Source organism: Typha latifolia, chromosome 14 (assembly GCF_019914945.1).
Source record: "Typha latifolia isolate L0001 chromosome 14, TyphaL0001v2, whole genome shotgun sequence".
Classification (NCBI taxonomy): domain Eukaryota; kingdom Viridiplantae; phylum Streptophyta; class Magnoliopsida; order Poales; family Typhaceae; genus Typha; species Typha latifolia.
This window is the reverse complement of record NC_133099.1, coordinates 5,582,053-5,607,399: the sequence shown is the minus strand read 5'-3', so window position 1 is coordinate 5,607,399 and position 25,347 is coordinate 5,582,053. Positions and strand designations below refer to the sequence as shown.

Below are 25,347 nucleotides of genomic sequence, written 5' to 3'. Positions count from 1 at the left end.
ATAGCGACTTGAGATATCCTAAGAAGACATTTTGAGTAAATATGAGGTAGCTATAAACGTAAGACAATAGATAGTTTATATAGATATTAAGTTGTACTATTATTAAATATTTATACTCCATTACATGACTTGTATAATACATGTCGGATTATATAGTATACTCATGTATTAGTAATTTTGATTGTATCTTGATGATTTGTCGTGGCCTATGCGGGCCCTACTAGATTATATAACTATCTACTATAATTATTGTGGATATAGATATGAATATGTATTTTTTTGATAGTTTATGTGAGCACATGGGTGTATTTGTGCGTGACGAGTCTCGCCCATCCTATCTCGTGCACCGTGCATGTCATGTGGGCGTATGGGCATGCACATACCTGTGTCGGGCAAGAGCGTTACAAATACGATAATAGTATGATATAAAGGTTTATTTAAATATTATCGAGAATTATGTTCGCAATTAGTTATAATATGATATCTACTATATATTTGAGATTATCGAGGATATGCTTATATGATCATTCTTATCATGATTTTTTTTATTCATATTATATTCTATATAAGTTACTCTCTGTTTGACATCACTTATTCAGGGTAATGTCTATTCATTAAGCCTTTAGCTCATGACTCTCTTTATTTTTACTTTCCAAAAATCGAAGTGAACAAGTGAAATAGAATACTCTCTTAAAGATCTTACCAACGATTGAATAGTAGAGTGTGGTTAGTGTTATACGCTAGATGCGTATATTATACAATACATCCGTTGACATTTTAGAGTGATATCTTTATCTTTGTCATTTCTATTAACATGTGACTCTATACTTGATGTACTATATATATACTACTGTTGTGTATATATAATAGTGAAATGCTCTTGATGATGTGTTGTGACCTTTGTGGGGCCCTATTAGAGTTATCAGCGTGTTGTTGATATCCAAACATGAGTAATTCTTAATTTAGATATTGTGAAGAAAATTATGGGGTTTATACATGTTTATTTGATTGTCAGCAATTAATTAAGTTATCAAGTGCTTTGCATGAGCCATGTAGGCTCATGCCATGCGCATGTTGTTGATATCTAGACATGAGTTATTCTTAGTTTAGATATTATGGATAAAATTATGGGGTTTATACATGTTTATTTGATTGTCAGCAACTAACCAAGTTGTCAAGTGCTTTGCATGTGCCGTGTTGGCTCATGTCATGTACATGTTTAGGGTTTGAGTTTTATAGGATAAACCCTAACATCATCATAATAGTGAGGCTGCTCACTTTGATAGTGATGCTCCACTAATAAGTTTTTTTTCCATAATAGTGATGCTCCACATTTTCGGATAAGTTATCTTCATTTATATCTTCATGCATGTCCTCTTTCACAATGCTATTATAAAACTCGTTCGTAATGTCATCTGCTATATTTATATCACTATCAAAAAGATCACTCACATTAGTCTTTCCAGGATAATCTCCAACATCATTATAATAGTGAGGCTGCTAACTTTGTTGTCCATTATTACTAGTAGAAGGATTATGTTCCTCATTAGCCACACAACATACATGTCAACAAGTTTTTGAGCTTCACATTCATCATTCATCAATCATGTTGAGTACATCATAATCTATAGATAGAGTGAGATAAGTTTCTTTTTCTCCACATCTTTTATAGCAAATGTGCGCGCCATACTTATACTTTAATTTTGACTCAGTTTCAATATGTTCATACAAATCTTTAAAATTAGAGTAGTCTTATTTTATTACAAAGTTAAGTTGCCTCCCGTTCATATATTCTAGTAACAATGTTTATTAATTTGCCCTCCATATACTTTCATAATGAAGTCTTACAATAACAAAGCTACTTTCCATCTACAATACAATCATAAGAACACATATCACTAGGAACCCATCATATAAGAACAATTAATTTTGAAACTCATCACAGTGAGAAAACATAATATATATATATATATATAGCGAACTTTACTTTAAAACTCATTATAATAAAAATTCTTAACATAAATCTACTATTGGAAAATGTAATAGAAATTTATTACTAAAAAATATAAAAAAAATCCTTACAAAAAATTTCTCTCGGCAAACTATAATAGAAATCAGTAAAATATGTAATAAAACACAAAAAATGAAAATAAAAAAGATTAAAATTAAGATAACAAATCTTAATAGTTTGCGTGCGACTATGTTCCTCAACAAAAGGAACCTTGACTTGTGTAGAGAATATGGGGGGGAAGATGAAACTTTGACTTTGTTGCTTGCAACCTCAAAGACAAGGAAGGAGATAAAAAAAATTTGGAAAAAGATGGAGAACAATATGGTTTGAGTTGGAGAGATGGAGAAAAATATATGAAGTTGGGGGAAACCTATGAGGCTTGTACATCGCAAGGATTTTGGGGATTACTGTGGGATTGTGGGATTTGATATTTTAATTGTGTGGAATATGGTTTAGTTTTAGAAAAGAAGATTTATATTTTGTGGGGTAGAGTTTAGTTTGGGGAAAAAGATTTTATAGAGCATGATTTAGTTAAGGATTTTGAGGGGCATGGTTTAGTTAAGGATTTTGTGGGATAGGTTTCGTTTTAAGATGATTTTATGGAGATTTGGGTTAGGTTAAGACTTTTAAGAGTATTTTAGTAAATTTTGAAAGTCATATAAACTATATAACATAGTTAATATCAGTTAAATAAAATGATATTAGGATGCTAAATAAATATTATAGAAAAAATGAGGGATCTCATTATAAAATTTTCAAAGACAGAGAGGAATCACAAAATAAAAGTAAAATATGGAGTGTGATTATATAACTTAAAATTAATTTTAAGCGGAGCTGAAAGGGGGTGTGAGCCGTCACTGAAGTCCGACAAAACCCTAGACATTATAAGGTCATGTAAAACCCTAAAGGGAAAAAAAAGCGGGTCACGTTGCTTGCTTCCACAGATCCGGCGTGCACGAACCGTAACCCATGCCCAAGCAAAGAAGTTAAACTCTCTCCCTCTCCTAGCCTTCGCAGACCTCAAAATAAAAACCCTAGCCGCAGTTCTACCTCATTTCTCCTATCCCTCCTCGATTACGTGAAGATGCCGAAGCATTACAGACCTCCGGTAATCTCCTCTCCTCTCCCTTCTCGACCCATCTCACTCGGTTCTTTGCTTCGAAATCGATTTTTTTTTTTTTTCACTCAAATTTGCATAACTTTTACCTTTCTTTGGTTCGGCTTTAGGGCAAGAAGAAGGAGGGAAATGCTGCCAAGTACATCACGAGGACAAAGGCTGTTCACTATCTCCAGATTAGCCTTGCGACCTTTAGGTTGCTCCTTGTTCTACTTGGGTAGCGGGTTTCTTATGTTTTCATTGGCGAAAGATTTAAGTTTTGAGATGTTTTCTTGCAGGAAGCTATGTATCCTCAAAGGTGTCTTCCCGCGGGTGCCGAAAAAGAAAGTGGAAGGGAACCACAAGACGTACTATCACATGAAGGATATCATGTTTCTTGCACATGAGCCTCTGGTTGAGAAGCTTAGGTATTGCCCTCTTTGATGACGGTCCTTTTCAGTTTAACTACGATTGTTGATTGTTTTTTTTTATAAATTTTTTGGAAGTGTTTCTTCTTGTGAAGATGTTGACTTGATGGAAGAATTACGTTTCCTTAGATGTCAATACATTTCCTTGATATTTCAGTATACTATATATGCAAATGGAAATTTTCTAAGGGTGCGAGTTTGTTTGTTTTTCTGATTTAGGAGCAAAATACGTAATGCTCATGTTTATTTTACAAATTTTATGATATCATGCTCTAGGGATATACGAGCCCATAGGAAGAAGGTTAAGAAGGCTATAGCACGAAAGAATAGAGATCTTGCAGATAGGCTGCTGAACCGGCAGCCAACATACACGCTCGATAGGCTAATCCTAGAAAGGTTTGTGAATACTTGACACTTTTGTTGGATCACATTTTAAATTACACCTGATTATTATACTACACAATACCATTTAGGTACCCAACTTTTGTTGATGCACTGCGTGACTTGGATGATTGCCTCACAATGGTTCATTTGTTTGCGGCATTGCCTGCTGTTGAAGGTGAACGAGTTCAAGTTCATCGTATCCATAATTGCAGAAGGTATGGTTTTCTTGAGCTGAGCAAAACTTTCACACCACCTTATATCATTATTTTGAAAATAGGCACTCCTAATAGATGAGAATGCTGCATCACTTTGTTAACTGGACAGGGTTTAGATTATCAGATAAATTTTTAACTTATGTTTGGAAATAAATTTTACTAGGGTTTCTTCTTTGAAATTCTAACATGATCTTGAAATTGTACTAAAAATAATGTATTATATTTACATTCTCTTTCTGTTAAAATTAGATGTTGAGTAATTAATCCTGTGGTGATCTTCTTTGGGTATTGTTTACTTATTTAGGTTAAGCCATGAATGGCAAGCCTATATTTCTCGTACTCATGGCCTGAGGAAGACATTCATCTCCGTGAAAGGAATATATTATCAGGTAACTGCCCAATGCATTGCTCTTATCTGCCTATTCTATTTATTTGTACTATGTCACTCAATTTAGTTGTTAACCTTTGATTTTACTGTTGTAGGCAGAGGTTGAGGGCCAAAAGATCACATGGCTGACACCACATGCATTGCAGCAAGTTCTGACTGCTGATGTTGATTTCAATGTCATGCTTACTTTTGTGGAATTTTATGAGGTAATTGCAATTGCTTGTTTTTGCTGTCACGGTGTTTTTTTTAATAAGATCACTTTCCTAACATTTAATGATGAGGGATTGATGGCAATTAGTTGAATTATACAAAAGCAGTTAGATATAGCATGCACAGCAGTAGTTTGATCAGTAGATCTTCTGCATGTTCATCTCACTCAATTAGCATGTTACTCTATTAGAAATCAACATGTATGCTTTTATGACAAGCATATATTCAAGACTTTCTTATATTTGCAAAATTCTTTGGTGCTTGTTTCAGAGATTAGTGAGGAATAACAACAATGGTGAAAATTTGATGAATCCTCTAAAAAAGTGAACAATAAGTTGGAAACTGCAAGGATTGAGTAAATTAACAGCTAACTGTTTTTCTGGACCTTACCTTGTACTGCAAGATAGGATGAAGCAGTCTATGATGATGACCTGATGAAAACCAAAAAACTATCACATGCTAATTTCTTAGATTAGGAAGAACATAGACATTGTTATCTCATAGGAGTGAAATTGTTGAATTCACACCGCAGAGTATAGAAATGAGATGGAAAGCTTGAGTGCATTGTAGTCACGCATGAAGTAAAGATCCATTTGGTCAGCCACGTGATTGGATTTTAAGTGAAGGTTTTAGTTGGGTTAGGGAATGAAGGGATGGGAATAGGAATTACAGTACCATTGAAAGAAGAGGCACCAGTGGGTATATCTCTACTGACGAACCATTTCAATAATACGGGTGCTGCTGATCCACCCTCCCATTTCACCCTTATCCATAGACCCGCTCTGATGAATAAAATCAAAAGTATTAATATTGATTGATGGAGAATCGAGTTACATCTTTATAAATACTAGGAGACAAAAATAACCAGCTATTTTCAGTTTGACATTTATATCATGTTTAATCTGGGATGTTTTCTTTAAAGCTTCGTATATTAATACATTGTTCTGGTTCTAGATTGATTAAGTTCTTGTGTTCTTATCAACTTGTTTTGTAGTCTCTTTATTCTATTGTGTTCTCTTTATCCATCGCAGCACTTCGACTGCATGGAAACAAGAAGGCCATGATTTTATATTTATTTTGTTCTCTTTATTTTACTTGTCCTATGCATTTTCTTTTTCTATTTGATGTATGACAGGTTAAGAGGGTTTAACGTCCAAATCCCAGTCAATTGATGGAACATCTTTCCACTTTTATGAGATGTGAGACTGCTTTTCCTCCCGGGTTTAACTGGAGGACTAGAAATGAGTCTCCATCTTTTTTCCTTGTTTTCTTAATCCTTACATTATCCCAAAGCCCATTTGTCATTGTTAAGAGATCATATTAATCGAGATCTGCAGCCATCCAATACTCTTTGGCACTCACCTTTTTGCCAAGGCAATCAACCTTCAACCATTTCCAGAGTACTTCTTTTCCTTCTTTAGAGGACATAATCATCCTCTTTGTAGTTGAGGATGAATTTATCTTTCAGCAGTTACACAATATTACAAGGAAGAATAACTTTTGTCTTCCATTTTTCTTTAACATTCTCTACTATGTCAGTTTTTCCTCCTTTGTCGTAAAAGATTAACATGTTGAAGGCATTATACTGACAAACATTAATTTCTTGGGTTCTTGTATAGTCTTTAGTTTGTCCTTCTCTTGCAGTTTGTTTTCAATTCTTATGTCTTCTGACTCAAGCTTTTTTGCAGGCTCTTCTAGGTTTTGTAAACTTCAAACTCTATCATTCAATAAATGTGAAATATCCTCCTATTCTGGATCCTAGGCTAGAAGCTTTAGCAGCTGGTAATTGCTCTCAGAAAACAATCCTTTTATAGTATTATATGTTCTTTTTTTTTTCCTTTTCTTTATAGTTCACCTAATAAGTACAGGCACATACAACACAATACAGACATGGGGATGTGACAAATCTTCAAAAAATAGGACATAATATGTTTATGCCACATTAAAATAAATAAAAAAATAAATAATTTGTATATATTTTATTTTTGCATCAAAATAAATGCTTTGCTAAGTTATAATGTAAATACACAAGTATGCATATTCTATTCATGAATGGCAATCTAAGTGTGCACAAAACTACAAAAATAATATTACAAGTAAAAGATGATAATGCTAATACATGACAATACATTTCAATTTTATGAGAACAAATGAAGTTATTTTCTCTTTGCAGATTGCATTTACATATTATAAGATTGCTGATTGCTACTACAATGGATGGAAGAGGCAAAGCTGTGATTGCACACCAGCATTATTTTACTCTAATGCACAATCTATGATTTCTGCAGATTATGCAGAAAATTTCTGGAATATGCTAATATTGTGTCTGAAATATGTCCAAAGCATTTTCCAAACATAGCACAATAAATCATGTGTCCTCATTGTTCCAAAATGAGTGTCCGAACTTTAAGTTATATTTTTAAAATATCAGTTACTTCTATGAAATGTCGGACACATGTTCCACTAGTGTACTGCATGTGTCGATGTCCAATAGGTCTCGACATGGACGTAGACACAACATGGCATTTGAAGTGTCCATACTTCATGGGCTTTCACTATGACTAGGTTTTTAGCTAGGTTTAGAAACTCGGTATCTGTCGGCTGTATCGGTCATGTCGGCTGTATCGGTCGTATTGGCTGCCTGTATCGGATCATATTATTTTTAATTATGTAAAATTCTAAATATTATTAAAATGCAGAAAATTTTCTAAAAATTTATAAAAATAATAGAAAAATGAGAAAATAAAAATTAGTTACATATGAAGCTTAAAAACTAAAGAAAAAATTCACTCAAAACTATAATGAATTGACTTATATTAAACAAATTTTTATATTTGTAAATTATTACTGCGGAACAACATGAAGCGAGAGGTCTCTCTAAACTATTGTTCTATAGCAATAAGAAAATACGGAAAAAAAATGAGAAAAAATCTTTTTTGTGTTCACCAAAGTGTGTATTAGCTAAAGGAGCTCACAAAATTGATCGCCAAATGAGCTCGGTAAAGTGTGAGAGTGGAATGAGAGTGTGTGAGAGATAGAGAGTAAAATTTGAAAATTTAAAAAGAATATAATTAATAACATCAATTACTGATATCTCCTAGGTTAGATATATTTTAGATTTGACTTGAATCTTAAAAATAATTAATTTAATCGATATTATTTTTTTCAGTCGGTACGGCCGAAACGGATTGGTCGAGATGGTCGATCTTAGACCAAAATTAGTCACCAGACTAGTTCCGGGTCCGGATCAGGATTGGTTATGGCCGATCTCGATCCGACTCAAGATTGGCCAATTTTGGGATCCATTCATGTCATACTAGTGTTGCTTTCATAGTTATCTTTAGTGAAATTCATTTCACATTAACAAAGCCTAAGTGTGACAAACTAATATTTTGATGTGCTTCCTAGAGCTTTATGCGTTATGCCGGTACATGACTGCTAGTTCTGGAAAATCTGGAAATGCTCAATCCATTGGCTGTACTGAAGACAAACAAGATGATGACCAAAAAATGAGTACTGGTGCTGATGAATCAGAACTTAGACTGGCTCAGCTCCAGCATCAACTTCCTTCTAATGAACCAGGTGCACTGATGCAATTAGTGGAGGATGCTACTGGTGCAGATGAAGACGACAATGATACCAAAGAGTGCAAAAATCTTTTCAAAAACCTGAAGTTTTTCTTAAGTCGCGAGGTGAGTCTTTTGATATGGACTGTTATTTTGAGATGTTTGTTTGTCAAGACTATGGATTATGTTTCAAGGAAGTACTTTGCTTTGAACTTCTGCTTGATATTTCTCAATTATTCTAAATTTCTATTCCAGGTTCCTAGAGAGTCACTCTTATTTATAATTCCAGCTTTTGGAGGAGTGGTTTCTTGGGAGGGGAATGGCTCTCCATTTGACGAGTCAAATGAAGACATAACTCATCAGGTACATTGCTTGCAAAAGTGAAAGCTGCAGATAGTTTCCTTTCATATTAATTCGGCCAAAGTTCACATATCTTCTAGCTGATAATCCTGTTATTAGATGTATTTTGCATGCACACGATGGTCTGAAGAATCAGCTGAAACCAATCCATTTGGACTGGAATGGACCAGCTTGAGCTAGATCCATCTAAAAAGTGGTTTGAAATCAGTAAAAGTTTTGGCCTATTTTGGCTCAAGAGGACCTAATTGGCCCAACAATTAAGTTGATGTCTGGTCATACTTTGTTGATTTCAATTCTTACCCAAATTGATGATGAGCATGTTACTATACTTGGTGCAATGTAGCAAGGAAAAGAACAAGAAAAAGACAATTCTTCTTTCTAGTTTAGATTTAGCATTACTGAGGAGAAAAGAAGTAAAGGAAGGCGGAGACTAGTGGAAAAATATTAGCCAGAGGGAGATATTCTGTGCTACCCTTTTTGTTTCCTTTGATCTGTTTGTTCTTTAACTTTTCCTTGTTTCCATCAAGATAAATGTTACTTATCTATTTATATTAACGAATCCTTTATGAACTCATTGCAAGAATCAATTCCTTAAAAGGGGAGCATATTTGGCAAATTTTCAATGACAACTTCAAAGATTTAATCAGATGGTTCTCAGTGATTGAGGCCATCTTTTCTTATATGTAGGATAATTGGTCAGGATATAGGAGCCAATCTTTTGTCTAGAAAGTTATATTGCTGCACCAAATCGATATTTACAATTTTACATGCATGATCATAAAATTCTCGCTCATCTGACAACTGTAATTTTGATCTGTTAATACTTAATAGGATCTTTTAGAACCTTGAATTTCACATTTTATGTTACTACTTTTAAATTAAAAATTAAAAACTACTGAGATCAAAACCACAAAAAATGTTGAAATGTTTTGTTTGGGCTGGTGCAAGAATTAAAACTGAACTTCAAACTTTAATCAGTTAGAAATAATCATTGAACTTTATAGAAATTTTCTTTTCCGACATTTAGAGTGATTAACCAGAAGTCTTCTAGAGCTGGCTTTGGCATATCCTGGAATCACTTATGGAAGAAAACAGTGTAAATCTTGGATAGATGGGTCAGTTTGGGTAATATTTGATATATTTTGTTTGCCTCTTTTTCTAATGACATAAGTTAAACAGGCTAACTTGAACTATATTTGAAGTTCCTAGTGGTATTCAATATATTCCTATTTCTTTGCTGATAGCTTTTTTTTATTTCTCTTTATGCAGATTGTTGATAGGCCCACACAAGGTCATATTTTTCTTTCTAGAGAATATGTTCAACCACAATGGGTGTTTGATTGTGTAAACGCCCGGATTATATTACCAACTGAGGGATATTTGGTTGGAAGGTATAGTGAAAATTATTTCGTTCTGCTCTTAGACACCCTTTTGGTCTGTTTTTATGCTTCTTTAATGACATAGTGAGTCTAGTGACATGCATAGATGCTCCTATCTCAATTTATCTGGTACATGTAATCTATATATAAGAATTTTATCAATGAAGCACGAACATGACACAATATGGATACGGCGACATGACAAAATTTGAAAATATAGGACATGGACGCAGCATAAGACACGGCGAAATAAATAAATAAAAAATATATAATTATTGATACATCTAAAGCAAAAGTATACATACATCAAGCTATAAAAACTAAGAATTATCATTCAAAGAACTAAGAAGTATACATCAACTCTCAATTTTTCTGCCTATCAATATATCACATTATCAGTTTATCACGCTAATTGGAATTAAAATAACTAATAGAAATTTAAATTTAAGCCCTATCGATATAAAGAAATAAAGGAGACATAAAAGATTGAAAGTGTTTAAAGGAGAGTAGAGAGGCAGAGAGAATGAGAGGGAGGGAGGGAGGAAGAGAGATCAGCCGGTTAGAAGAAATGAGAGAGTCACCTTCTTCTGCTTGAGGGTTTTAGGTTAGGTGAGGATTTTTTTAGGGCTGAGGGGTGTTGATCGGGGCTGAAAGGTGAGGGGGTTTGATTATTTTGTTTTGGGTTTGGATTTAGGTTAATGAAAAGCGATTCAAACCCAACCTGTTTTGCCCAATAGCAACACACTGTGTCTAAAGCCGTGTCTACGCCATCTCTCATTTTTTAAAAAATATCAGGATACTTCTAATCTGCGTCGGACACGTGTCTGTGTTTGACCCGGACACCTCCCCTAGATAGGAGTGTTCGTGCTTCATAGAATTTTATCTATGTATGTGTTATTTATGATGGCTTTTAAGTGTAAATTATCTGGTTTAATTAGGAGAATGTACAAAGAACTTTTTTTTGGCATAAAAAGGATATATGATATGGGCAATCAAGCATTGCTTATTTTTTATCATGTTGGTTTGCTTTTGCCCAATTAAGCACCATAATCTCGCTGATCTGTATTGAATGCCCCATTGGGTATGACACGTTTATGTTTATTGGATATTTCAGGAATATGTTTTGGATTTATTCCTGTCTATCCAAAATTTAGAAATTAAAAAACAATGCAGCTATATCTTGGATACTCCTAGAATAACTTTTGGATGCTTTCAAGAATTTGAAGATAAGTTAAATTGAAAATTTCCTATCAGGTTTGCTCTAAATGCTATTTTATGGGGTATGATCCATGAGTTTGGGGGCTAATGTTATTAAGCTTTCATCCCCCAACCAAATTATGATTTATAGATTGAATTTCATTTCTTTTCTCTTGATTTTTATAAGCCAACAGTTCCTTATATGGTTAGCTTCATTAATTAGTAAGTTGGAGATGTGTCCCTCTTAATTAAAAAAAATACGAACATACAAAAGTATATATAAATACAGGGTCTTTACATGATTGCCCTTGAACACTTCTTAAAATAACATAATTGACACTATATTCGGTAAAATATCCTAATTGATGCTAATACCTTCTGACTTGTTAAATATTGCCATTGTGGATTCTTTTTGACATAACATTCATAGAATAGTCCTATCAAGTAGTTGTTAAAGTTAAGAAATGCATTTAAATGACTAAAATATCCATCTTTAAAGTTTAGTATAAAATATTTGCCACTATTTTCTTTATGCAAAAGATGAGATTTTCTTTTCCTGTATTTTGATACCGTGTAATAGTAGATAGTTTTGATGTCCACGACATCTCTCTCTCTCTCTCTCTCTCTCTCTCTACCCCCAACAAAGGCGACATCTTCTGAACTCCATTGATGACCTACTTGAGCTCCCACGACTTCCCTTTCTCTGATGAGTCTTCTCTTTTATTCTTTTTATTTTTTCTTTTCCCCTCTTTCTCTCATCGTGGAGGTGGGAATAAAGGGCAGTGGGGAGAATAAGATTCCTATTAAGATTTTATATGAAGATTTTCTAAAAGTCTATTCTTTGTTTGGTTGTGAGTAAAGAAAATTTAAGGAGTGTAGAAATGAACTAGATGTTGTCATCAAGAGTTGTAGCCTCATAACTGCGTTGTGGAAGGCGAGGCAGCTATACATTGTTGAGATTAGGTGGCATACATGGTTGAGATGTATTTGTGGGTCTCAGATTTGAGTTTGGACATCTGGAGAACATATGTTCTTGTGCAAGGTCCTAGGTTAAAATTTTGGGATTTTATTTTCTTTCCCAATGTCACCACCTGGTAATCTTATTATATAAAACCTGTTTCTGCGAATTATATTTTCTTATTTTTGTATTAATTTATCTGAATGTTTTACCGACTTCTTTCTAATTTTTAACAGTTTTTATAAATTTATTTAATTAAAAAATAGTTCAATTCCGAAGTGTCCAATACAAATACTACGGTTGATTCTGTTGATATGGCCAATACGACCTATATGTATTACTTTTCTGGGCGACTAGTTCCGATTCCGAAACTAGTATTCAAAACTGTGATTATATGTTTGTGGTATTGTGTACACTGTAGTTCTCTCGTGAATAGATTATGCATGCTTGCGTGTTTATATTATAAGTTAGGAAAGTATTTCTTTGGATGTGTCAATATTATAGGTAGCAAAACCTTGATGATATCTTTGTGGTATTGTGTCATATCCATGTCTCGGGTTTGCGCTTTTCAGATTGCAGCCAAGAATGTAGCTTTCTCTCTAATCAGCTTTTTATCTTCCTTTCTAGCATGACATGTTTGTCTTAACATGGGTTGCACGAATTCTTGGTTGATTGCTTCTAGCCTTCTAGAAATTTTGGGATTTTTTACCTTATTCTCCAGTCTTTTCTTTGTAGAATTTAGGTTTTAAACTAGCCTGTTTTATAAGGTTGGCATCAAATCCATTTTACTATACATTTTCGTGAAGAAAGGTGCACAAGTTTTTTTTATCATGTAAATGAAATAATCTATGCTTCATTGGAATTTTATCTGTCTATAAAACCAAGAAGTGTAGCCTGACTTGGTATGATGCACTTGAAAGATGCAGTAGTAGTAGAATGTATTGCAAATACAATAAAGCTGGCAGTTGATGGATTTATCTCCAGAATAGCTAGCACAAAACCATTTATTTAAGTTATAACAATCTTGATTGGATGTTCAATTTTCTTTTATATAAACAGGATTCCTCCTCCACATTTGTCTCCCTTTGTTGACAATGAGGCTGAGGGCTATGTACCTGAATATGCGGAGACAATCAAGCGACTCCAAGCTGCCGCTAGTAATCAAGTTTTACCAATGCCAGGTGCAGATAACCAATTTTTTGATGATCCACAGAATCTTTTGGTAGAAGGAATCATTGATCGAACAGAAGCTAATGAAGCCTCTGAAAAGAAGCACAAGGTATATGCTGTTTTGGTTTCTGTTAGTGGACTCCGTAGCATTTATCTTGATAATATAAGTTAAGAAATTTGTTAATATTTTTGCAGTTGGAAATGCTCGAGAAGCAGTACCATGATGAGTTGAAGATGGAACTTCAGGGAGTTACTTATTCTACGTCCTTGTCAAGTAAGAATATGGAGAATCAAGCTAAAGATGTGAAGGAAGACACTCGTGGAAACATGGATCAAACCAAAGAGGATGCTGACAAGCTATCCAAGGTTTCTATGTCACGTAAAAAGAGGGGCCTATATGAAGCAATTCAGGTAGTCATTTCTTCTGTCATCTGCTCACATGATCAAAATATGTTGGTTTTAGTGTGGATATTGATAGAATCTTCAATTAAGTATACTTTTAATAGGTCTAATTATGTTCTAAGAACCTGTCTTTGTGGCCATTATGCAATTTTGGATAAATGTATTGCATACCCCATGTGTAGCCTCCCTTACATACTATATGCAGAATTCTGTCTATGCTGCAGCATATGTAATCCACCTGTTAGATGATTTCATATGCAGTCGAAGCAATTAGGTGGACATGACGAGTACATAGGTCCGGATGTCTATGTTGGTATATGCTGGCTAGTTTTGTTACTATTTGAATTTTTTTATTTATTGTTCCATAGTTGCTTGGTGGAGTTAAGCTAAATATCTGATGTTTATTGTATTTAATTGTTTTATTAGCTTTGTGATCATAAAGTTCCCTTTTCCATAACATAGAGTTGAGAACACATTTATTGTGTTGGTAATAATTCCCCATTCCCCTAGTATTACGTGTTGAACTGCTAGGATGGCAGTATTAGAGAGTTGGCGTTGCTGTCAAGTGTATAAAGACAATAAGTCGATAAAATTTTGTTCATTATTGTGTCTTGTAATCTAGGATGAGCTCTTGGGATTCTAGACATGAGATTACTCGATGATATGTGAAGATGACCTTTTCTGTCATCTTTTTCCCCATTGTGGCCATGGTAAAATTTGTTTCCAGGTGGATTTAATTTCTTGTTTGGGTCTCAATTGGATTGAGACTGTCTATGTTTTGGGGCAATGGGAAGATTTACAAATCTATAATTGCCTACATAGAAATTTTCTGCAGTTTGTCAGTTAGGATGCATGCCATCATTTGTCTTGGTTGACATATGGCTGGCTGCAAATAAACTTTCTTTAGTTTCTGGACTAGTGGAGGATTTATCTATAAACTCGATGAGTTAACCATGATGTTTCTGATGGTGAAAAGGAAAGGTTTTCATATGGATAAGTAGAAACAAATGAATAAGGTACATAATTCTTTCTTGAATGTTATTAGAATGGCCACATCCTTACTAGCACTTGCATTTTGATTGCATTTTGTAAACTGGCCTTCTCTAAACTTGCTAGCACCTGTTAAAGTGGCTTTAGTTCCTCATCAAAGATGAGGATGAGAAGGCAAAGATGACATTGTGGGGGATAATGAGGGCACAAAGAGGTTTTTTTTTTTCTTTTTCCAGATGTTAGCACTTCATGGCATGTGCTGCTATGCAAAAGTCAAAGGCTACAATAGAGCTCACTAGAGTCCTCAAATATCAGAAGTAAAAGTTGTTTTACTTGGATATGCTAATATAATATTTAGAAGGGCAAACTACAGTAATTTGAATAAGTATATAACCTAGGATATAGATAGAAAAATTATGTGAGCTGATACTCGTAGGTCTGCTCCATTGTTGCAAAGCTTCTTTGAAGTACTAACGAAACCCAATATTTAATATCCTTAATACTACTTTGATCTTGTAGATGTCTGGTACTTTATTGTCTGTTTACTAATAGCAAAGCTTTCACAATTTTAACAGTCTATTGGAGAAATGAATTATATTTTTTATTTCAGTTCTAGAGCTCGAATGAGGCATTTATCTGAGACGAGAGATAGTAAAGCATTAATTTATTGCTTTTTTTATTTTTAATCTTTCAGATCAGGAGGGAAAGGGAAAAGGCAAAAGTCAATCTTCTCAAAGAAAGAAAAAGAAAGGCAGAAGCCAGCAAAACTGGTTGACTGCAGGAAACATATTGATAATTGTAACTTATTTGCAGAATGTGGAAATAGTGAAATTTTCCCACTTAAACATAATGTTTTTGCCTTGTATTACCTTAGATGGACTCTGGAAATAGTGGAATTTTCCTACTGGGATAATTTCCTTTTGCATTGTATTACCTTAGATGGACGATATTGCTAGTTGAATGTGTAATACTAGCAGAGAGGTGTATGTTATTAGCAAGTAGGAAGATTGTTTCACAATTTTGTACTTATCTTCATGAAAAGTAACAGTATAGGTCCATTGTTCACAGAGGTGCATGCAGGCAGATGATGCCATTTATGTCAGGCCTTCAAATCTCTAATTGCGATTGACCAAGCAAATTGATCTTGGTTGGATGCAACCAGTAATTCCAGGTTGCTGATGGGTGATATCTTGTACTAATCAATAATGCCCTTTGACTCGTTATATATTTTTGAAGTGTCCAGGTAGTTGTCGATTGATACGGATTAGTTAAGATCGAGCCCAATTGGATGCGTGAGGACATTAGGCTCATTGAAGTCAAGAAAATTAAATAAGACCCTGGCTTTTTAATTAATTGTTTTCAATTTTGCCTTTGCTACTTAGTTTTGTAATTCAGATTAGACACTCAAGAGTAGGAGTGGCAAAATGAACCTGACTCTTAATTGGGGTTGGGGTTTAGTTTAATTTGGTTTGGGTCATAGATGGGTCAATTTTGTAACTCGACTAATAAACAGGTCGTGTTCTAATTTATATATACAAGCCAGTTTGGGTCTCTTAGTAATGCTAATAATTTATATTCTTTCGTTCACACCCTCACTCTCCTATCCTCTTTAACTCGATCGGGTCGCCACCCCGACCCCTACCCTGGAGTCTAATCAATTGATGTTTAGTCCTATTTGCTTATCTGAGTCAGTTGGACACTTAGTCCCATTTGTTTATAAAGTCGGTCCCATTTGCATCATCTGCCTATATGATCTATGGTGCACACCCAAGTTAATAATCTTGGAATTATCAAATCTGAATTTCTCTCTTCTCCTTCTTCCTTGTTCACCATTGACCTAGCTTGGCCCGCCATCCACGCCGACCATCGTTGCTCACCTAGCTCAAGATCTACATCCTGTAGGTCCATCCTTGTCAACCTTCAGCCAAACTTTATGATCTTTGAGTTTAGAAAACTCTCTTTCAGCGTGATAACATATCCCTTCTTCAAAAAAAGCATAATAACATATCCAAATTTCAAGAGGTTCCTACTGGTAGATCTCCTGAAATTACCCTTGCAAGCCAAGCCCGTCATAGAGTTTGTCCAAAGACCATTGCAGATCGGATCAAGGCCATTTTCCGTTTGGTAGATCAAGCCTTTCATGAGATGATAGATGGGAGCATGTATAAAGTGGCATCAGAGGTCCATCATCTCCCACTGAATGAGATAAGGGAGCCCTTGGTTCTTACTCCTTGAGTGAGGAAGATGATGGGAGACATAGAAACCCCAATTTGAGGAAACAATAAGACGGACTCATCACAGCTAGTCCTAGCCACACTGATCCATCTGCTAGCCCTCTTGGGAACCTAATTGTGGAGTTAGTCATTGAGACATGACAAAACTATGAGGTGCTCGAGACATTCATCGCAAATTTAGTGACACCATCAACCCCTAACCAAGATCCATTGCCACTGAGCTCCCCATCGCTAGTTTCGTCGCCACTAGGCCTTGCACCATAAGGCCCACAACCCCACAACAGGAGTCATTGCTACCCCATCTTCTAGGGCATAGGGTTGCAGCCGTGGTTCTACCCAAATTGGCTGTCAGGGAGCAAGATTACTAGGTGAACCTGAATCTGTTCGACAAGGAAGACGATTGAGTTGAACCGAATGGACATGATCGACGTTAAGAGGACTTGGAGCATCGAAGGGCCTACCACTGAATAGGGCCACACCTACCTATGTTTAGACTTGAACTCAAGTTTAACCTGAACAATGATAATAGAGTTCGAGCTCGAACATTGCGGCTCAAGTTCCCGAAGTTCAAAGGTGGATACCCCATTGATTGGCTCTACCAAACCGAGGAGTTTTTCAATTTCTAAGGGACAGAGGAAGACTCTAAGGTGCTGCTTGCAAGGTTTCACTTGGAAGGACTAGTGTCACATTGGTATAGATTATTGACTCATCGACGGCTCGATTGGTGGGCTGATTTCATTGTTGGCATCACTTGGCAGTTCGGGGCAGATGGTTATGAGAATTTTAATGCTCTTTTTACCAAAATGGTACAATAAACCATAGTACTTACGTACCGAGAAGAGTTCGAAAGAATCAATAGTTGTTGCATTATGCTTTGGCGGAATTCTTTGTTGAAGAGCACCTTCTTATTGTTGAAGAGCACCTCCAAGTGCTTTGCCCTATGATTTTTGAGGAAGCCTTTAAGGATGCTATATTGATGGAGAAAAAGCATCAAGGGCTTTGGAGTTAGGCAAAGCCACCTTGGCCCAGCTAGGACAACCATTACCCGTCTCAGCTGACTGTACTGGCCGGGATCTCAGTTGTGGGTAAGAGTCCATCGTCGGCCTACCCTAAGGCTGAGGGCACCCTACTCTATCTAGTAACATGAGGGGAGACATATGGTCTGCTGTCCAAACTCTCACACTTACACACAGGTGGAGGAGGAAAGGGCAAAAGTCTTTGCTTTTGATATGATGACCACTTCATTTCCCAGTCATCAGTGTGATACGATCTTCCATTTAGGCCAAGGCTCGATCTATCCCGATTTTCAGATCTGAATAGGATTTGACACGAAATTTTAAAAATAGATCCCGAAATATTCAACCATCAGATCGATGTGAAATTTTAATATGCTATAGCCTCGGAAAAGAGCTTTCCAACAGATCAAGTTTCAGGTGAATCAGATGTTGAGATCTCAAGATATTGTCCGATTAGTGGACGAACGTTGGGAAGTCTGTCCTAGGATCCATGAATGGAGGCACAAAATCCTTGGTGATGGTGGAGGTTGGTGGACTGGCGTTAATGGGGTGGCACTGGTGAATAAATGGTGGTGGAAGGGTTATGGGTGATGGAAGGGTTAGGGCAAAGTGATGGATAGATTAGAAGAAGGGGGAGGAGTGGGCCCTAAAGGACTAGGGTGATTGGCCGGTCAAGGGAGGCTAGAAGCGGCGACGCCGAGGAACGAGAGAACGGGAGAGAAGAAGATGAAGGAGGCAAGGAAAAACTCAATTCATTCAATCATGATTCCATGATTACCATCCACACCTTTAGAGGCTAACCAATCAATTCAAAAATGACAATTATTAACCCTAAAATAATAGATTTTCACCGATTGCGTTCGAACGCACATTTTACATTCTCTGTATTTGTAAACCTGATGTAGGCATTCACAAGCGCATTTGAACGCACTCCATCTGCGTTCGAATGCCATTTCACGTTCTCTATTTTTGCGAACCTGATGCAGGCGTTAACAAGCCCGTTCAAACGCACTCCATCTGCGTTCGAATGCGACATACATAAAACTTATTTTTCTATGAAATAAATAGTAAAACAAGAATAAAAGATACCCCTAAAGTGTATCCATACTCGAGACGTCATCGGTGAAGTCCAAATCGTATTAATCCACCACGCTTCCATACACCTTGTCCTCAAGGTGACTCGAGTCAAACTTGCTGTGTTCGGTGGGTCATCCTCAGTCGAACTTGGATACTTGTACTCCTACTGGCCCAAGGTGGGATTCGGGTTTGCCTACATTGAATCCACTTGGCCTTGGGTGGTCGAACCAATTAACTCAATGTTAGTTCAGCTATAGAAATCTGGTGCATCCGATTGCGCTCGGGAGGTTGAGTTAGATATAGTTGGGGGATCCTAATTAGGTCCACCGAGTGACTCGAGTTAGGTTCAACTAGCCGAACTGATTGTTGGTTGTGCTCATAATCATTCTGCCCACTCCATAGATTAGGATCCAAGTCAAATGTGTCCTGGTATAAACAAACTCGACTTAAGTCAAGTAGAGGGTTTCTAATCAGGTCCCTTATTTGAGTTAATTGAGTCCCCAAGTTGAGAGATGACTCACACTTGACTTGACCCCTTTAGCTCTTAGGTCCAACCCAGCTCATGTCTAGCAATTCAACTTGGTCAAGCCCAATCATGTAGCCATCTTGAAATTCTAACCACTTAGGGTTTTCAAAAAAAAATTGAAATTCCTAATATTTCTCCCATAATTCCATCTCCATTAGCCGTTGCCATAGGAGTTGCCTTGGCACATGGCAGCCATGGCTGAGTAGTGACCACCTTCGGTAATTGCTCTAGTAGGGTTCCTGATGGTGTGGTGGCGGTCGGGGGCGATGGAAGGCTGAAGTTGGCCCAAAAAATGAAATCTCTAGGTCCTTCTCTGTCCCGTTGCAGCCATGGCAAGGAGCCTTCGGTCATCTGGAATACGAAAATAGCTGCCGGTGAGGTCCCTCTTGGGGTGGCAGCGGTTGATTGCTGTGGAAGGCTGAGGTTGACAAAAACAAAATCTTCATTTCCTTCTTCTTCATTTAGTCGTAGCCATGATAGGAAGCTTTCAACCGTCTAGGTGAGAAAAGCAGTAACCCAAGAGGTCTTTACGGTGCTGATGTGGGTGGAAGATCGCGACCTTCTCCTTCGAGTTGTAGCTCCGCAGGGAGCTGCAACGTTATCTTCGGTAATGACGCTGTCGCGGTCGACCGTCGATTAATCAAGGAGAATAGTGGAAGTCATTGGAGACTATACGCGATTTCTTCCTAGTTGCCGACTCGTCGTGGTTGCAAAGGGAGGTAGTGTAAGGCGGCCCAAGTGTCAGAATTCACGGTTCCAGATCATCTCCCTCACCACTGATGAAGATTCCTGATGAGGGATATCCGCGACCATGCATGGTCTTCCTCCATTCAATAGTGGTTCGCACGGTTGTCGATTCATTGAAGAACTCTGTTCTGACGTCAAAAGAACCTTTCCAACCATTGAGCTCGTCGAAGGAAATTGCTGCCTTGAAGTTGGACTCTTCGCCGTTTCTACAGAGATTGGGAAAGGTGTGGCAAGCCTTTCGCGGTTTGTCGACTAGGTCTCCAGTGCATGGGAAGATATGGAGGTTCCGAGGGCTGCTATGATGGTTGAGGATTCCATTGTAGCCGGTGGCGATTCGTTGTGGCTGACCACGGGTCGGGGAGTAGAAGCTCGATCTTGCTGGATAGCTGAACTCTCCTCTATTTGTGTAGAGAACGGGGAGGCCGTGGAGGATGTTGGGTATGCTGCGGAGGGCTCCCCATGCTGCCTTGCGATTGCCATGCTTGTTGAAGAAGGTTTCGGCCACACCCGTATTTCCCGCATCATCTCCATCATCATTTGATTATTGATGGCCATCTGTTCGGAAAGAGACTCAAACATGGCTTGAATGCTAGGCTCTTCCGTATTCAAATTTGGTTAGGCAGTTCCGCGGGTGGAAGTCCCTGCAACCGTTTCCCCCTTCTCTATTAGGGAAATCTTGTCTTCCTCATCTCGCCATGCAGCCATGGCTCTGGTTGTCGTCATAGGATGCGTGTGTCCGAGAAACGGTGGCTATGATACTAGTTTGATACGATCCCCCTTTTAGGCTAAGGCTTGATCTATCATGATTTTTAGATCTAGATAAGATCTGACATGGAACTTTGAAAATAGATCCCGACAGTCAACCATCGGATCAACGTGAAAGTTTGATATGTTGTAGCCCCGGAACTTTCCAACAGATCAAGTTTCAGATGAATCGAATATTAGGATCTCGAGATATCGTCCGATTAGTGGACAAACGTCGGGAAGTCTGTCCTAGGATCCGTGGATGGAGGCATGAAATCCTTGGTGATGGTGGAGGTTAGTGGACCGGCATTAATGGGGTGGCATCGGTGAATAAATGGTGGTGGAAGGGTTATGGGTGATGGAAGGGTTAGGGCAAAGTGATGGATAGATTGGAAGAATGGGAGGAGTGGGCTGCCCTAAGGGATTAGGGTGATTGGCCGGTCGAGGGAGGCTAGAAGCAACGATGCTAGGGAACAAGAGAATGGGGGAGAAGAAGATGAAGGAGATAAGGCAAAAATTCATTCAATCATGATTTCATGGTTGCCATCCACACCTTCAGAGACTAACCAATCAATTCAAAAATGATAATTATTAACCCTAAAACAGTAGATTTTCGCCGATCGCGTTTGAACGCGCCTAATTGTGTTCAAACACTCATTTTACGTTCTTTGTATTTGTGAACCTAATGCATGCGTTCACAAGCACGTTCAAAAGCAGTCCATCCGCGTTCGAACGCCATTTCACGTTCTCTGTTTTTGCAAACCTGATGCAGGCGTTCACAAGCGCATTCGAACGCACTCTATCCGTGTTCGAATCTGACATATAGAAAACTTATTTTTCTATGAAATAAATACTAAAACAAGAATAAAAGACACCCCTAAAGTGTATCCATGCTCGAGACGTCATCGGTGAAGTTTGAATCATATCACGGTGTGTGAAGACGATGGGGATCATTGTATTGATTGACGACCATGATATTGTTGAGGAGGTCGTTGCTGCAAAGGAGAGTGATGAAGAGCTTCATGAGGATGCCGTGGAAGAGTGCATGTAGGACTTGCAAGCAAAGATTTTGTTGCATACGTACTCGGGGACAACCATGTCAAACACCCTTCAGGTGAACAGTTTGATCAAGAAGCATTATGTATACATCCTAATCGACTCGAAAAGTGCACATAACTTCTTAGATGAGCCGTTGGTCCATAAGATGGGGTTGGAAGCTAAGCCTACAGTTTGATTTGATGTGGCGATTGGCGACCACACCAAGCTACATAAGAAGAATTTGTGCCGACGAGTTGGAATTTAGATGCAAGGACATGATCTCACTAGAGACTTATACCCACTCACCTTGTGAGATGCTGACGTGGTCCTACGAACACAATGCCTGCTGAGTCTAGGACCAATGACCTTGATTTTAGTAGCATATGGATGATGTTCCGGCGCGACGACAAGGTGGTGCAGTTTCATAGGGTGAGATAATAGCCGAGCTAGATATTGAGGTTGCCGAGTGCATAGACCTCACTTATTATTTGAAAATGGCACAAATAGTACTTAGGCTCACTCCAAGCTCAAGTAAACCCATTGAATTAGTTCGGTTACTAACTGAATTTTTTGGGTTGTTTGAAGATTCCAAAGGGCTACTGCTGGCAAGAAATGCGAACCACTAATTGAAATTGTGTTGGGGGCTAAGCTAGCAAACGTGCAACTATATCGGTAACATGTATAGGAGGGGAAAATTATGGCTGATTGGTACATTCTAGTTAAGAATGTATCGGGGTTTATTTGATCTGGATGTCAATTCCTAAAATTTTGGGTGGTTAGGCTAGGGCAAGGCATAGAATATGATTTTGGTAGCGAAATTAGGCATGTGGGTAGGCTAAATTGATGAGACGAATAAGAGGGATGCGCTGGTAGTAGTGGTTTGAGCAAAGGATGTGGTTCGATAGATGATAACACTAGGTAAAGGTTATGCGGTAAACTAAGGTAAATTGTGATAACAACCTATAGGTGTTGATAACTTGGTAAAACATAAGAATAGAAGGGGGTGAAGTGGGATTGTTTGTTTGGGACAAAGGGGGCGATCAATTGAGGAAGGAAGCAATGGTGTCTCTAGATGAAAGCTATATTGGCCAAAATTTTGGGTCATTGAATGAGACTAAAAGAGAGTGAGAGAGATGAAGACAAAGACCAAAATACTCAAAATAATCAATGCATAAACCAAAGGGGTCGCCTCAGCATCTATTTATAGGCTAACCCACGTAGAGAGTCCTAATGCAAGAAAAACACAAAGAAAATAAGGATAAAGACGTTTAAACGCCTAAGAAGGTCTTCTGCTCTTGGGTTGGGGCATTCGAATGCCCTGCCCAAGCGTTCGAACACTTGGACCCAAGAGTGGTGATTCTGGGCTATTTTGGTTCGTATCATTGATTTGGAGAGCCACCTTGAGTTAGATAACCGAGGCAGCCTATTACTTGACCGCGGTACATCCGAGTGCCCACGGATGCGTCGTTGAGGTTAGATTGCTCGAGCACTTCTGTGACACTCCAAAGGCGGTGTCTTGAGGACCTACAAGAGGATCTCGTAGAGCTGTACCTTGGCTAGAATGAAGAAAGACGTGTGGGCACATGTGCAAGCATGCCGAACGTGCCAATGGGCGAAGATGAAGATCTTGAAGTCAGCTATATTTATTCAACCTTTGCCCAGCCAGGACAGCATTTGGGAGGACATCTCCATGAATTTTATAGAGGGGTTGCCATTGTTACATAGATATTTAGTGATTTTTGTTGTGGTGGATAGGTTGAACAACTACACCTCATTTTTAGCTCTAGTTTCTCGATCAGGATGATGGCCAAAACTTTTTGTGCAAAATGTCCCGAAGCTTCATGGCATGCCGTGCACTATTGTACTGAACAAGACCATATTTTCATCAGTGCATTCTGGACAGAATACTATTGAATGCAAGGGACCAGTTTGGACTTAAGTTTGGCTTCACAATCGAACGACCAAACTGAAGTGGTGAACCGAGGGATTGAATGATGCTTTCGATGCTTTGTGGGAGATCATCTAAGACGGTGGTTGGAGTACTTCCTATGAGTAGAGTGGTCATATAACACCACTCACCATAGTAGCACAGGCATGACGCCTTTCGAGGTGGTTTACCAACGATCAATGCTGATTTTGCGTTCTTTTCGCCAGCTAGCTTCATCAAACCAAATGGAGGCTGGCATGGTCTTGATGGACCCACATGAAGTCAGCCCAAAATTGGATGAAATAGATCTACCACTGTGGCCATTGCGAGCACGAGTTTGAGGTGGGCGACATGGTGTTCATGGTGGTGCAACTGAATTGGCAAGTGACAGTTGCACCCAATGCAAAACTAGAAGTTGTCACACTGATTCTTTGGACTAATTTGGGTTGTGTAGAGGATTGGACCATTTGCCTATTGGTTCGACTTGCTTGAGGGGATTTGAGTGCACTCGGTGTTCCAAGTCTTCTTATTGAAGGCAAGGATAGCACCGGGCCAAGTTATAGGGACTGATTTGCCCGAACCCGACATAAAGACTACTAAGCCAGTATAGGTGCTGCCTAGACAATGACGTTGACATGGCTCACAACTGAAGACCAAGATCTTAGTTGAGTGGCTTGACAAGCCATCTAATAAAGCCACATTGGAGCTCAAGACAGACATCACAGATCGATTTCCTAACTTTACACCCTGACGACAAGGTAGGGAAAGTGTGGTGGATTGATACAACTCAACTAGATCGAGCCTAATTAGAGGCATGAGGACATTGGGCTCGACCAAGGCAAGAAAAGAGAAATTCAAATAAGGCCCTAGTTTTTTAATTAATTGCTTTCATCTTTGCTTTTGCTATTTACTTTTCTAATTCAGATTAGACCATGGAGTCGAATCAAGTGTCGTTTAGTTCCATTTTTTTATTGATTCAGTTAGACTTAAGTCTAATCATGCTAGACTGACTTAAGTTGTAGGTAGCCACCTATATAATCTGTGGTGCACACTTAGAGTCAATTATCTTGGATTATTGAATCTAAATTTCTCTCTTATTTTCCTTCGTTCTTTTCATCATCGACCAAGCTTGACCAGCTACCCATGCCAACCATTGAACCTCCTCGACTAGCCGATGCTTCTTGCCCACCTAGGAGATGACCCACCTTCTCACACCTCTCTCTAATATCTCTTCGACGCTCTAAACCCAAACCAATGTCCACATCCTTCTACCACCACCAATCC

At 37.9% G+C, this 25,347-nt stretch overlaps 1 protein-coding gene across 1 annotated transcript; it reads left to right on the top strand.

The window, feature by feature from the left end:
* Positions 1-2,877: 2,877 nt before the first annotated feature.
* LOC140800740 (pescadillo homolog) lies at positions 2,878-15,821 on the top strand. Its single transcript, XM_073155556.1, has 14 exons — positions 2,878-3,119; positions 3,239-3,324; positions 3,407-3,535; positions 3,812-3,931; positions 4,009-4,134; positions 4,439-4,523; positions 4,618-4,728; positions 6,421-6,514; positions 8,141-8,424; positions 8,554-8,661; positions 9,928-10,049; positions 13,252-13,471; positions 13,558-13,773; positions 15,449-15,821. Exons 1-14 carry the CDS (start codon positions 3,096-3,098, stop codon positions 15,527-15,529), a joined length of 1,806 nt encoding a protein of 601 aa, XP_073011657.1. The 5' UTR covers positions 2,878-3,095; the 3' UTR covers positions 15,530-15,821.
* The last annotated feature ends 9,526 nt before the right edge of the window (positions 15,822-25,347 follow it).

Excerpts from the sequence above, each read along its gene's own strand:
- LOC140800740 (XM_073155556.1), top strand. The coding sequence starts at position 3,096 with ATGCCGAAGCATTACAGACCTCCG. Across the intron at positions 4,524-4,617 it reads TGAAAGGAATATATTATCAG|GCAGAGGTTGAGGGCCAAAA; the intron begins GTAACTGCCCAA and ends TTACTGTTGTAG. Across the intron at positions 13,472-13,557 it reads CCTCTGAAAAGAAGCACAAG|TTGGAAATGCTCGAGAAGCA; the intron begins GTATATGCTGTT and ends ATATTTTTGCAG.